The sequence below is a fragment of the Opisthorchis viverrini genome, assembly GCF_000715545.1.
Source record: "Opisthorchis viverrini unplaced genomic scaffold opera_v5_411, whole genome shotgun sequence".
Classification (NCBI taxonomy): Eukaryota; Metazoa; Platyhelminthes; class Trematoda; order Opisthorchiida; family Opisthorchiidae; genus Opisthorchis; species Opisthorchis viverrini.
The window spans coordinates 146203-158557 of record NW_008752067.1 but is presented as its reverse complement, the minus strand read 5'-3'; the positions used below and the strand labels follow the sequence as shown (position 1 = coordinate 158557).

Below are 12355 nucleotides of genomic sequence, written 5' to 3'. Positions count from 1 at the left end.
ACTTGATGGTTGTCAACAAAGACGAAACCGGTCATGGGCTGCTGAGGGATTTTTATCAACCTTATATAAGTGTATTACGTCTATAGTAAGATTACAGCTTCAGCGTGGACACCGATCTAGAATTGTGGACGAGAGAATTTATTAAGTTGTTGAGTTAGCCAGTACAAATTTCTTTACTCATGCGTTTAAAATGATATCGCGGAAGGTGTGTACGAGTCGTAATTGACTATAGATTCTTCCTTTCAGAAACCCTGTTGAGTAAAAGCGGCCCCCTAAACCGCGAACGTAAATGACCACCGAGTACGTTTGTACCGATGCAAACAATAAATGATTTCCCAAGAGTTGTTGTGTTTTAGACACAAAATTGGCAGACAGACGACAAGTATGGATATGGAGGGCCGATGCTAGTCATTGAATTAGTCTGTAACGTATAGATGTGACGTGATCAGCTACGAGCATGTGCACGGACCCGGCAGTAGCTATACCTGGTCATGGTAGGTGACGTCAATTACGGTTATGAGAAGAACGGATCGTCGTAGGCCATTGGATTAGTCTATTGGACCTAGTTGAGGCCTCATATCCACCGTTGCACATAGCCGCGTGTCCAGCGAATGCAATGGGCAGTCCAGATGAGTGACATGACCACCGTCATCATGATTACTAGCAATGGATGCTCTTAGTTGCGCCTTAGAACGTATTACACCTATGGAGCATCATATTTCAAATGATAAGATATCATTGTGTTGGTAGTTTACCTGCAGATATCTCGTGGAGATATTGTCCACAGGCTAGTCATGCATATATGGGAAAAGTAATAATCCCTCACATTGCCGCTGCACAGTTCGTACCAACGTCTGACGCTATTCTGCTTAACGGAAGGCATGCTCCATAGGCAAGCTCCGGAGTTAGCTGAGCAAACTCGCATCATTTGTTAAACCTGGGGGTTGCAGAGCAAACGGACGTCACTGATCTATTTTCCTGAATGCATTCTTTAGATGCTATTTCATTCTTAAAAACACCGAAGGACGCCAAGATTTTCTGGATTGCGATTTCGCTATTTATCTCGCGTAATCTGGTAACAAAAGGCGAATCAATCAATGTGCGTGACCTTGAAATTTCGCTCTCTCAAAAAATGCCATGAGCAACATATCACTGGAAGGTTCAACCTGACAAGACTAACTCCTTTTAAAAGTCCAACGTCAAAAATTCATGGTCTCGGAAAAAATAATTTGGGTATGCTTCTAATGTCCGGCGATTCCCGTGTAAGAATAGACAAAAAATCAAATCAAAGCATATTATAACTGTCACGTTGTCCGTTGGATGAAGTTCGTATGTAAATTCCTTAGGGTGGATACTTGAAAAAATTTTAAATACTTAAAATACGGTAAATCACTGAGGGCGGTGCGTTTGAAATTGATTCCGTTTTTCTATCTTGCCAGGCCGCGTCCTAGACGCACACCAAAAATTTCTCTGAAAACGCGGTTTGAAAGAGAAAAATTTAGCATATTTTAGCATTCGATGGTAATTATTCGGGCTTTTAAACTTCCCCACGCGGCCGCCGTTATATTTTTAAAGAAAGAACTCGGAGTCCACTATGGGTACGGGATTTGTATTTGAATGGCTGCCGGTGGCTTGGTGCGTTGTCTCTATAGGGACGGCGGGAAATTTTGCGGAAAAGCTGTTTTCTTGGCGTGTTTTCTTATGTGCTGAATTTGGAAATAATCTCAAAACGAAGTAGACAATAATCACGCCAACGACTTCGACACAAACTCAAATTGGAGGGGCCATTCGCGACCTGGGTATGGAAAATTCTTCTAAAGTTGCGACAAGCGTCCCACCAAAGCCAAGGAATTCGTCGCAGCTTAAAAGTTTTTTGTTTTTTTATGGTAGTCAGCATACACTGGATCTTGTTTAAGGTAAGTTTTGACTTCACCGATATGCCGAGCCAGCAATATTGCCGTTGAGTTGACCGTTGAATTTGTGAGCGGAACAAGCTGACGGCACAATAAGATGGCCACTGCTTCGGAGTCCTTGTACAAAGTAATCGGACTGAAACGGTCTTTTAGGTAACGCGCTTGTCTAGGAAGTATTATAGATATGGTGAATTACGGGCAAGCCATCATACTGGCTATGGTAGTCGCAGTACCTTCATTGCGACGCCGTACTTCGGATCATGGACAACCCCGTGCATGAACAGCTTGGATGAGCCGTTTATGGCTGTCATTGTAGTTAGGATATTATTGGGTCTATCAAGGGTTCGTGGTGGTTCATCACTGCCATTCAAGCGAGGTAATAAGACAGCCAGGCCCATATTTATGACTCAAAATGGAATAAATTTCCGAAAATTTTGCTAGAAAGCATTTTTGTGAGTTAGAATGCCTCTCAAAATAATAGACAGTCAAAACTTATCACAATTCCTAACTGCTTCAATGGTGCGACACTGCCCGGTTTAAAAGCGATAATCGATGTTCGGGTATGCGATCGATGAGAACTGGAGTTGGCGTATGTGATTATGGGGGACCTGCATTCACTAGATTGTGCGCAAATTAGGTAGCTCAGTGCTTGCGGAGACATGGGATCAGAGATATCTGGCGTTGCTGCATGTTTGTACGATTCGTTGACTTCAGAATGGAACTGTTACAACCAAAAGAAAAGCGCGGGGCCTTGCAGAATTAGTTGCGTCTGAGGCGTCATACCTTGTGTATCTGGTGGGTCTCTGTTGGCATCTCTCGCTATTCTATCAGTGATGATGATAATTATGTTGTCATTTGGTGTGCACTTTGTACCCACAATGTCTAATTATCATAACGACGTTTATTCCAGCAGGTGGGTGGCCTACCGCCAGGCATGATCAGAAGATTAGTCAGGATAAAACGTTAGGTTGTCCATAGATACATGCAATGGAACAAGTGGGTGATAGAGTAAAGTTGAGAGAGGGTAGTGCGCGGTTGCGAATTTGCTGTCAAACCGAGTATAGCAGTGCCATGCCATCATTGCATTGGAATACCTCGGTTTCTGGAGAGTCCCCTGCCGTACATCATTTTTGAGATGATTTGGCTTGGATGTGCAATTCTGTGAGGAGGAGGATATTTTGGTTGGACGAGAAAATCATCAGACGTAGAACAAGGCTTATGTGGGATTGCAGGTATTTTTGTGGTCCAGTTGGAGAGGTGGTGTGGTCTCATGTACATTCAAAGTTGAATTTCTTCTGATTGTCGTGTGACAGATGACGTCAACGCACGAACATGCAATGCTCGGGTCGCGTTTGTTAATTTGAAGCACCTATGGCGTCAAAGCGGGATATCCATGGATATCAAGCAACGTGTGTATCAGGCCGAAGTACGGACTGTTTTGTTGTATAGCTGAGACATGGCCTGTTTGAGAAGTTGAACCAAGGCGTTTTCAGGTGTTTAACAACGGTTGTCACAAAGCCATTGCTCGTGTGGGTCGGTGTAGGCAAATCCGTAAGGCGACAGTTAGACAGCGATTTTCTAGTTATGCATCGGGGATTTCCACTGAAGACTGGGTCCTTACAGTCCCAAGCAAAATCATCATCATTATCTGGGACAGTTGGATCGCGTCAGTTTCGGCTATCTTGCCAGCTTATCCATTCGGATATGGTTGACATGATTTCAGAAGTGAAGATGGGTTGCAGTACCTTGACATGAATAATGGGTTGGATGAAGCCCAGAAGGAGGTTACTTGCTGGCTAGATTACCAATATATATGGGTATGTGATGATTTCAACTTTCGATGAAGATCGAGCTGCCGATTTTATTAAGCTACATTTTATCGGTATCATGGAGCAGAAATCGAGTGGAGTTGGGATTGTGTTCTAAACGAGCGGATCTGACACCAACCACCCGCCCACTCACCATACCTTCGCTACGGCTGCATCCATGGGTGCACGTTTGAGGATGCGTGCGGCCCTTGGAACTTGGGGCCCAAGTCTCCGCCACTTGGTCTCACGACTGGAAAGTAAACACCCCTCTTTAGCTTCAACTTTGCCGCGTTCAATAATGCATATGGTTGCGAATCCCGCTACCGAATCATCGATGCACACAGGGCTCCCTCTTTATCGCTGATTGGACTGATTGAGCAAGTAGTGAGTTTAACTTTGTAACGGTGAATCTCCATGTTTAGCGCAGACACCGACCGGTAATTTTGGACAAAGGGGTTTATTAATCACCCGGTGATCAAGCCACTATAACTTTGTTTAATTGTGTTTTAAACGATATCGCGGAAGATGTGTACGAGTCGCTATTGATTATACACTTTTTCAGAAACCCTGTCGAGTCAAAAACTGAGAAGTGAATTGGCCACACATTATGCTTGTGCTGATGAAATCAATCAAGAGAAACATGATTTGTGATAGGTGGTTTTGTATTTTTCGGACATGGGGTGTTGGCAGGTGAACGACTTATGGATATGAAGGACCGCCGCTGGTCGTCGGATTAGTCCGCTATGTATAGTTTGGACATTATAGTCGGCTACGATCATATGCATGGGCTGGCAGTTACTAGAAGTAGCTTCAGCATGTGAGACCGAGTACAGGTATGAGCATGACGGGCCTTCGTTGGCCAGTAAACTGGGCTATTGGGCATAGTTGAAGCCTCATATTCAGCACATAGACAGAGGCTTCCGATCGCGAGAAGTAGCCAGGGTAGACGATATCGACTGCAATTGTGAGTGTGACGGACCGTCGTTGGCCGTTAGAATAAAATATCACGCATAGTTGGAGCCTGGTTTCTGGCAGACCACATAGATACTGGCCTGGTTTCTACTACAGGTAGCAGGCAGGTACGGCAGTGAACGTCGACGTTGAACACTGATGTCATGCTCTCAGTGAGGATACTATAAGTGCCATATATAAGCAAAGAGCGCGCACAGTCATGGGTATGATGGACAATCTTTAGCAGTTAAATAAGAACACTGCACATAGTTGGGGCCTAATAATAAGCATTGTATATAGGCACTGGTCTAGCAGTTTCAAAGACTAGTCAAGGTAGGCAATATTGCATACCCTTGTGAGTATGAGATCCGTCGTCCGCCATTGGATTAGATGTGCATGCATAGTTTGGGCCTCGTATTCATATTTGTTTATCATGAGTAGCATAGATAAGCGACAACGCGCACAGTTACGAGTACGACGGATTGGGTTGGATTAGGTTACCGGTTAACCAACGCCGCACATTGGCACGGAACTAGAAGGTGCGATAAGTGGCCAGGTTAGGCGACATCGAGCACAGCGATAGGTATGACAAGCCATCAGATTGGGCTCATTTTTACCGGCCCGCATGGGTCTGGCCCAGTGTTTGCTATGAGTAGCAAAGATAAGCGCTATTGCGTAGGGCTATGGTTTATGAAAGACCGTCTTTGGCCATTGGATTATGTTACTGTGCCCAGATGAGTTCTCATGATCAGCGTCGCACATTGACGTGGGCCCAGTATTTACAATAAGTATTCGAGATGAGTGACAACGGCCACCGTTACCATGACGACAGCTTTATGGTGGTCGCCACCTTTAGAGCGCCATATCCACAATGGGAATGATACCTTCAGCTACAGGATAGTTGTGCATATCTGGGAGGGGGGATCTTCAACTGAGATGACCCTCGCGTCGCCGCTGCACAGCTCACGTTTTGTCTAACAATGTTGTACTTAATGGAAGTTGGAAGAGGCGTTGTGATCAGGTCTTCCGAACAAAATATATTTTGCGGTTATAACCGCATTTGTTAAATCTCAGGACTGTAAAGCAAACAGACGTCAAAAAGCGGTCTCCTGGGGGTGAAATTTGCATTAAGTATTCTTTAAACGTGTTTTATTTTTAAAGAACACCGAAGGACGCCAAACTATGCTGAAGTGCGATTTCGTATTTCGTGTCTCGTAAACCGGTAAGAAAATGCGAATCGGTGAAGGTCCGTGACCTTGAAATTTCGCCCAATAAAACAAAATGCCACTGGCGACATATCACCAGGAGATGCAAACGGATTAGAATAACTCCCCGTCAAAATCACAACTTCCAAAACCCCACAGTTTCGGCGAAAATAATTTTGGTGTGCAAATAGCCAGCGGACTCCTGCAGACAGTTGAAAGAATCCCTTCACTGTTCAATCTATTTACTGGGTTAACGCGTGTCATTTTGCTGAACTGTTCATTCTTAGATAAACTTCGCGTGGAAACCTCTGTCAGTCCACATTCAGTTTTTGGGTCGCACCCAGTCTCAGTCATGAGGCAGATCAGTACATGATGATCTCTACGGCTACTGACTGACCACAACAGATGTCGGCGAAATGCTTATCCGTCGAATTTTCGACGTGGTATGCAATTTCACACTTGCTAGTCTTGTTGGCAATTTAGATGCACAATTCACAGAACGACCAGATAAATCAGTAATCTACCCGTCCTGACCCGTTTGACTGTGCCGGCTGCATCTACCTTGAGGGCGTCATGTATTCTTCAACTAAAACGAGAACTAGCAAAAACGAAATCGAGTTCTCACGGCTAAATCGTAAAGGCCAGTGCAAATGGGATACTCCGCCCAGAACTAGCGTCTATTTCTGAAGCTCTGGGGAGATACACACAAAAACAAGCAGTCTGGACGAACGTTGACGATAAACTTTCTTCCTTCTTCCTAGTACCTAACGCCATCCGCCTCGGGTCCGCTGGTTCCAGAGAATGTCATCCAGCTATCCGATGTGGCAGTCGACTACCACAGCATCTTTAGCGGATAGGCACATGAGGGAGAGCAGGCGGATCATCTATGCGTCAGCCCCCAGGAAAATCACGCCAAATAAATTGGCAACCCTGCTCCCCACACCCACAAAGCCTAAGCATGGATCGCTTCACGGAGAGTGGTTACGCGTGCAGGAAATCAAGTGAACATTCGGGCTTCTGCTTACCCTCGCATCACGTCTGTCGTACAGAAAATCCTGTAGTGGGCTTTGAGCAATTAGAAGGCTTACTGGACGATCATGCGTATGTCCGAGGATCACTCTCTAGAAGCGCAAAAACTAGACCGCAAAAGTCCCAGAGGGGAAACGCGGAATGGTCTTTTGCTTGGCCCACGTGCAGCCAACCCAAAAATTACGGCCAAACTAATGGCGGTTATAGGCCACTGTTCCCTTGAATCACGTCGATACCACCGGAGCTGCTCAGATTTGCAGCTTTTAATTTTAACCGTTGCAGAATCTTCGATAACCGAAGGCAGCGATACTCAGTTGGAGGTAGGTCTTGCGTGTTGCAGACTTTGGGACTTCACAAAAACACAAAAGAGCGACTGCAGTCTAGCAAACCACATAAAATTCGCCAGATCAGAAAGATATCTGCTGTCTTCAGGGTGCAATCCTATGCGGAAACGAGCTTCAGGAAAGCGCCACCAAAGGGTATACTTTTAGTTGGTGCCACCCAAAGTACAGGGCTTGACAGAGACATCTCGCAAACCAAACCGAACCGGATGCCTAAGAAACCGGGTGGGACGCATGTTTCTCCTAAATTATTGAGCAACAGTAAACCTTCTTATCCACAAGGCTATAGTAAACGAGCTGCAAGTAGTAGTGGTCAAGATTTTTACTCACGACAGGAAATATTATGCCCCTCAAAAGTAACAGGCCCACGCAAACCGGACTCCACGGGGCGAAAAAACTCTGCAGAACGAAAAACAGCCCTCAAAACCACTAAGGAAGAAACTAGACGGTTGCGCCGCTAGGTCTTTTTGTTGCATTGGACTGAAGTTTGATGTACATCCACCAAACCTGCTAACCACTCTGGCGGCACACCTCTCAGCTTCTCAACTTGCTTGTCCACAACCTGTCTCAGTGTTTTCAAAAGCTTCACAATATCAACCACCCAGCTTGCCTTGTACAGCCATTTACAATGGTACTTACAGAAAGTTTGTCTATGACGTGGAGGTCTCGACAGAGAGAGATGACGCAAAGCGCCAAAGAGCCGGTGATCTGGCCTTATATTTACATGGGGCCATGCTCGTCCCGCTGCTGACATACATCGACGGCCCTCCATATATTCTCGCAAGCCCACTTATACTTTTTGCGGACGGCTTGAAATCCTGGATTTTTAATATCATTGCCTTCCAAATGGATGTGGACGCTAAAAGCAGTGGTCATGGGATCGGCACCTCTCCATAGATGACGAAAAGTATCCATATATAATTCGGAGGAGACATCGAACGCTCACGTTGTGCATGGTCAAAATGGATCCGCCACCGCGAAAACAGATGACGAAAAGATTTTGGGTATTAGGCTCTCTTCATACATGTCCATCTCCATTCACCATTTGCAGGTTTACGGATGATTTAGCGTCCATTCTATTGTCCTGCTCTCATGGACGTCCATATAACCTATGGGGCCTACGGGAGGCCGCTCCTTGAACGCGTCAACCAAATTATCCACTCAGGACGTAAGAACGAGTCTTGTTGAGAATACCCAGCAAGTTGCTACAAAATCGTTGTCGGTCTAAATCCGGTGATTATAAAACGCGTCTCGCAGAGCTTGGCCTATTTCTCATAGAGCATCGTCGCCTCTAATGGAACAGAATAATCAATCATGTTTGAACAAACCTCTACCAGTAGATTTTTCACAAGTGACCCACTCATTACACGGAAGAGATACGGTGAGATTTTCAAGCTCATGTACCAACGTTTATCAGGCAACAACTTTTCTCACCTTATGTAGTTGGTGCGTGGGAATTCCTTCCTTTGGCAGCTGTTTACGATGCATCTAGCACCCAGTTCAAAGCACTATTAGACGCTTTTCTATGCAAATCCTCGCGCTCGAAAGCTTGCTGCCTCGCACCGAGATCTAAAATACTAGTGCCTCACCCTTTTGGCTTGAGTCTTTTAGGTGAACGACAGCCGCTGAGGGACAAATAAAAACTGCCCAAGGGAACTTCAGCGAAAGCCTAGATACAGTGTACAAACCCGTGAATTTGTGGGTCCGTGAATACCCATGAAACCCAACAACTTGGATTCGTTTGTTCACCAAATGCTAACAGAACGCTGTTGTTTGAGAAGCTAGCATAATAAGTGTGGATAACCTGATGCATTGTGCTGTCCTGATGCACATGTGCACCATCATGCATGATACCCATACCAACCAATGGGCAGCTAGTCGGGAGACAACGTAGCGTTACCAGGTATATGCATGTGAACCGCCACCATTTCGGTGAGAAATTTTTCCCGTTGGAAGTTATGACGCCAATAAAGTCGGTTACGCCATAACGTGATTTCTTAAAAATAAGGCAAACCAGTGCCCTTCGTCATAATACTTGCACACTTCATCGTTTGCTCTGTCTACTTCTAGTGAACGGAGGGTCCGCAAATATGCCCACCGTTGAGTAAATCCTAGGCTGCGCGTGATGGTCAGCCCAGCAGCCGTCGACTGCCCCTCATGCCCATAGCCTTAGGCCAAAGCGCTTAGGTTTGTTGCATATTGTGACTAGTAGGCCCTTGCTTGTGTGCACTCCTATTGAAACCTCACACAAATAACGCCTCTCCAGCTGGTCCTATTGATGATCGTGAAGGATCCATGTGTACACTGGTGTCGTGGCGCTGATGTTCACTGACCACACACATTATTGGACGCAGCGAACTCAAGGCTAAAGAGGTGAACATATAGAAATAGGGGGCTCGCATTGTTTGAACTCGATCTCTGGGACTAAAGGATCTCATGAATCTTTACACGCATGCCAATGAATGTAGCCGTAGTAGCGACCTAATAAGTGGGGGTTACCAGGTGTCAAATCCTCTCCTTTAAAGCATCAAAACTCAACATCACTTCTCTACTACCTAATGGTACCGAGTCCATGTGACTTGGTAAAATCAAGAGCTCTGTTGTCCTTATCGTTACGTTGAACCATCCTATGCCCAATCACAGCAGCACTCTCACCAACGAGGACACCGATCATCAGCTCCCATACTTGCGTTTGTAAACTCACTCTTTTTTGATCTTCAATATCTGGTTATATCTGGAGAAGTTCGATACATGTCATATACACTCAACACGCTAGATTAAGGCTTTTAATTTCTGTCATCCAGGTTTGAGCTCTGTACAACTCATTGTATATGCCTTTTGACTGCGGCCCTTCTTGACTTTTACGGCCACGCCTGAACTGTCCGAATACATAGGCAACCAAGACAATTACTTCTAATGTGATCTAGACAAGGACTACAAGGCTTTCTCTAAGTCACCTTCACAGGAACGAATACTATTGAATCCACATTCAAGTAAGATACATCGCCACAGTGGCACCCATTCCATCTTTGTTCTCTAAGCGGTCGACAGTCCCTGACTCTTGATCATCCGTCATATTATTGTGCCCCGCTTGCTTACCCTTATTTTCTCTGCTTAATCAGACAATGTGCTCTGCTCATCCGTAAATGTCCACCGAATCTCTCTATACCAGTGCTCCCTTACACACGTCCGGGCCTCAGCGATGCGAAGGAAGGCATGGCTGCATGCTCCTTTTCAGTGGTCATCTCCACGCCTCAGACTCCTTTCTCTGCCGCGGCTTCAGACTTAGTTTTTCTGCATTCACTTACTTACACCGTTAAACGCACTGTAACAATCGAACGGTATCTTCGAGTGACGCGTAATACCAGAACCTCCGGGTAGGCAAAACAAAGTCGGAGCTGGGTTTCTATACGGTACTATTGGGGTAAGAGATATTCACAATTTATACAAACCTCGACAGTAAATACGCGTCCAAAACAAACAGTCCACTTGGACTACAAAAGTGTAGGGCAAAGGAGCAAACAAGCTCCCACGTGTGACAGCCACACGTGCAAAATCAGATACAAATGGCCGAATGACCTTAAGGCCAAATGCGTGAAGTGGTAAGGACAAATAAACATCAGTTCATATATACACAGTGAACACAAAAGTGGGGCGGGGGTTATAAATGGGGACAGAATAAACGTGCGGAAGTTCATTGTCAACATCACGGATGATACACGCCTCTTGATTGACCGTGAACAGGCAGCAAAATAACCCTGCTTCATATACCATCACCGCTCGCATTAGCATTCCCTAGGGCCAAACTCCACCATATACGATGTTAGCAACTTTTTAATTAGCACGATTGGTCCATCGTTGAACCTGTATGGACCATAAACGTTTTGAACAGAAAGTTTAAACATCAATTATAACAGGACGAAAAGGACTGAGGGTCAGCAAAACTCCACTAGAGACACGCGATGTTACGCCTATTAAGCAATTCACTCTGAAAGCCTTACCTTTTCTCTTCGGCTGTAAATGCACACTGTCGGGGTCACCTTGTCGTCCAAACATGGAACACAACAATGTGCTCTTCTTCCGTCACTTATTCCTGTGTGCAATGAACTACTGAATTCTCCAGATGCACCCAGATGCCGCAGCTAGCTAGCACTACTTGCCGCAAGATATTTAAGATCAAACAGTCAACCATATCCCCAGTCGGCATGATGCGATAAGCTATGACCCCTAACTACCAACATGTCTTCCATTGCAGCTCACTCTACGTTCCGAATGAGTCTTACTGAACCGCTCCAAAAGTTTCTAACACAACTTTCGTCCTTGAATTGCCCCAATGCATTATAATCTATCCTTTCCAAATGCTCGCCAGCTAACTGCCCGGCCACGCGAACTAGCCGGGAAAGCACGCACGCTTAAAACATCACCACCGTGACCTACTACCACATAACTGCCATTCTTGCCCAGCTTCACGAACGATTGCGCAGTCAGCTACTATCCTAGCGGTGTACTATTTAGCCAGTGCGTGGCCACCAATGTTAACTGCAAGCCAGCCACCATCTTAACCTGTACGCCGATTATCATTTTTGAAATAGGGCGCAGTCACCTCACTGCATTAGTGAAAGATTGTGACCACTTTTAGCTGCCTGCCATTTCGGACTGCAGTCTTACTCATGTCATGTTTGTAGTGTGTCTGTAATCCGTTGTCACATTCACCATTCTTCCTGAACTTGAACCATACTTTGTAACTGTCGTTCACATTGTATCATGACGTTTGTTTTAATGTTACGAATACACAATTTTCCGGCGCGACCTGCTGACTTCTTGCTGAACGACTGTATTTACGCCCGTTGAACTGTTTGTTGACCGTTGAACCAGTGGGACTAAATCTCTGTGTTTGTGTCAACTGTTGAACGTCACAATAAATCCCTGTGACAATTTTTTAGCCGTGAATAATCTTCCTACCGTGGAATATATCACTCACACGGAACCACCTGCAGGAAATCTCGACGGGTGAATATTTTCCTTTCACAGCCAGTTACTGCATTTGGATCGGTGTAGTGGACTATTGGACCTACGCATTCGTGAGTTCTCATTTGACTACTCATTCC

At 45.4% G+C, this 12355-nt stretch overlaps 1 protein-coding gene across 1 annotated transcript in view; it reads left to right on the top strand.

Moving 5' to 3' along the window:
- Window positions 1-6974: 6974 nt before the first annotated feature.
- The window catches only part of T265_10812 (hypothetical protein), a gene marked incomplete at both ends in the record, with an annotated part of 68600 nt that continues 63219 nt past the window's right edge, over window positions 6975-12355 (top strand). Inside the window, one exon of the mRNA XM_009177288.1 lies at window positions 6975-7226. Coding sequence (XP_009175552.1) covers window positions 6975-7226 — 252 coding nt within the window. The remainder of the gene's footprint in view (window positions 7227-12355) is intronic.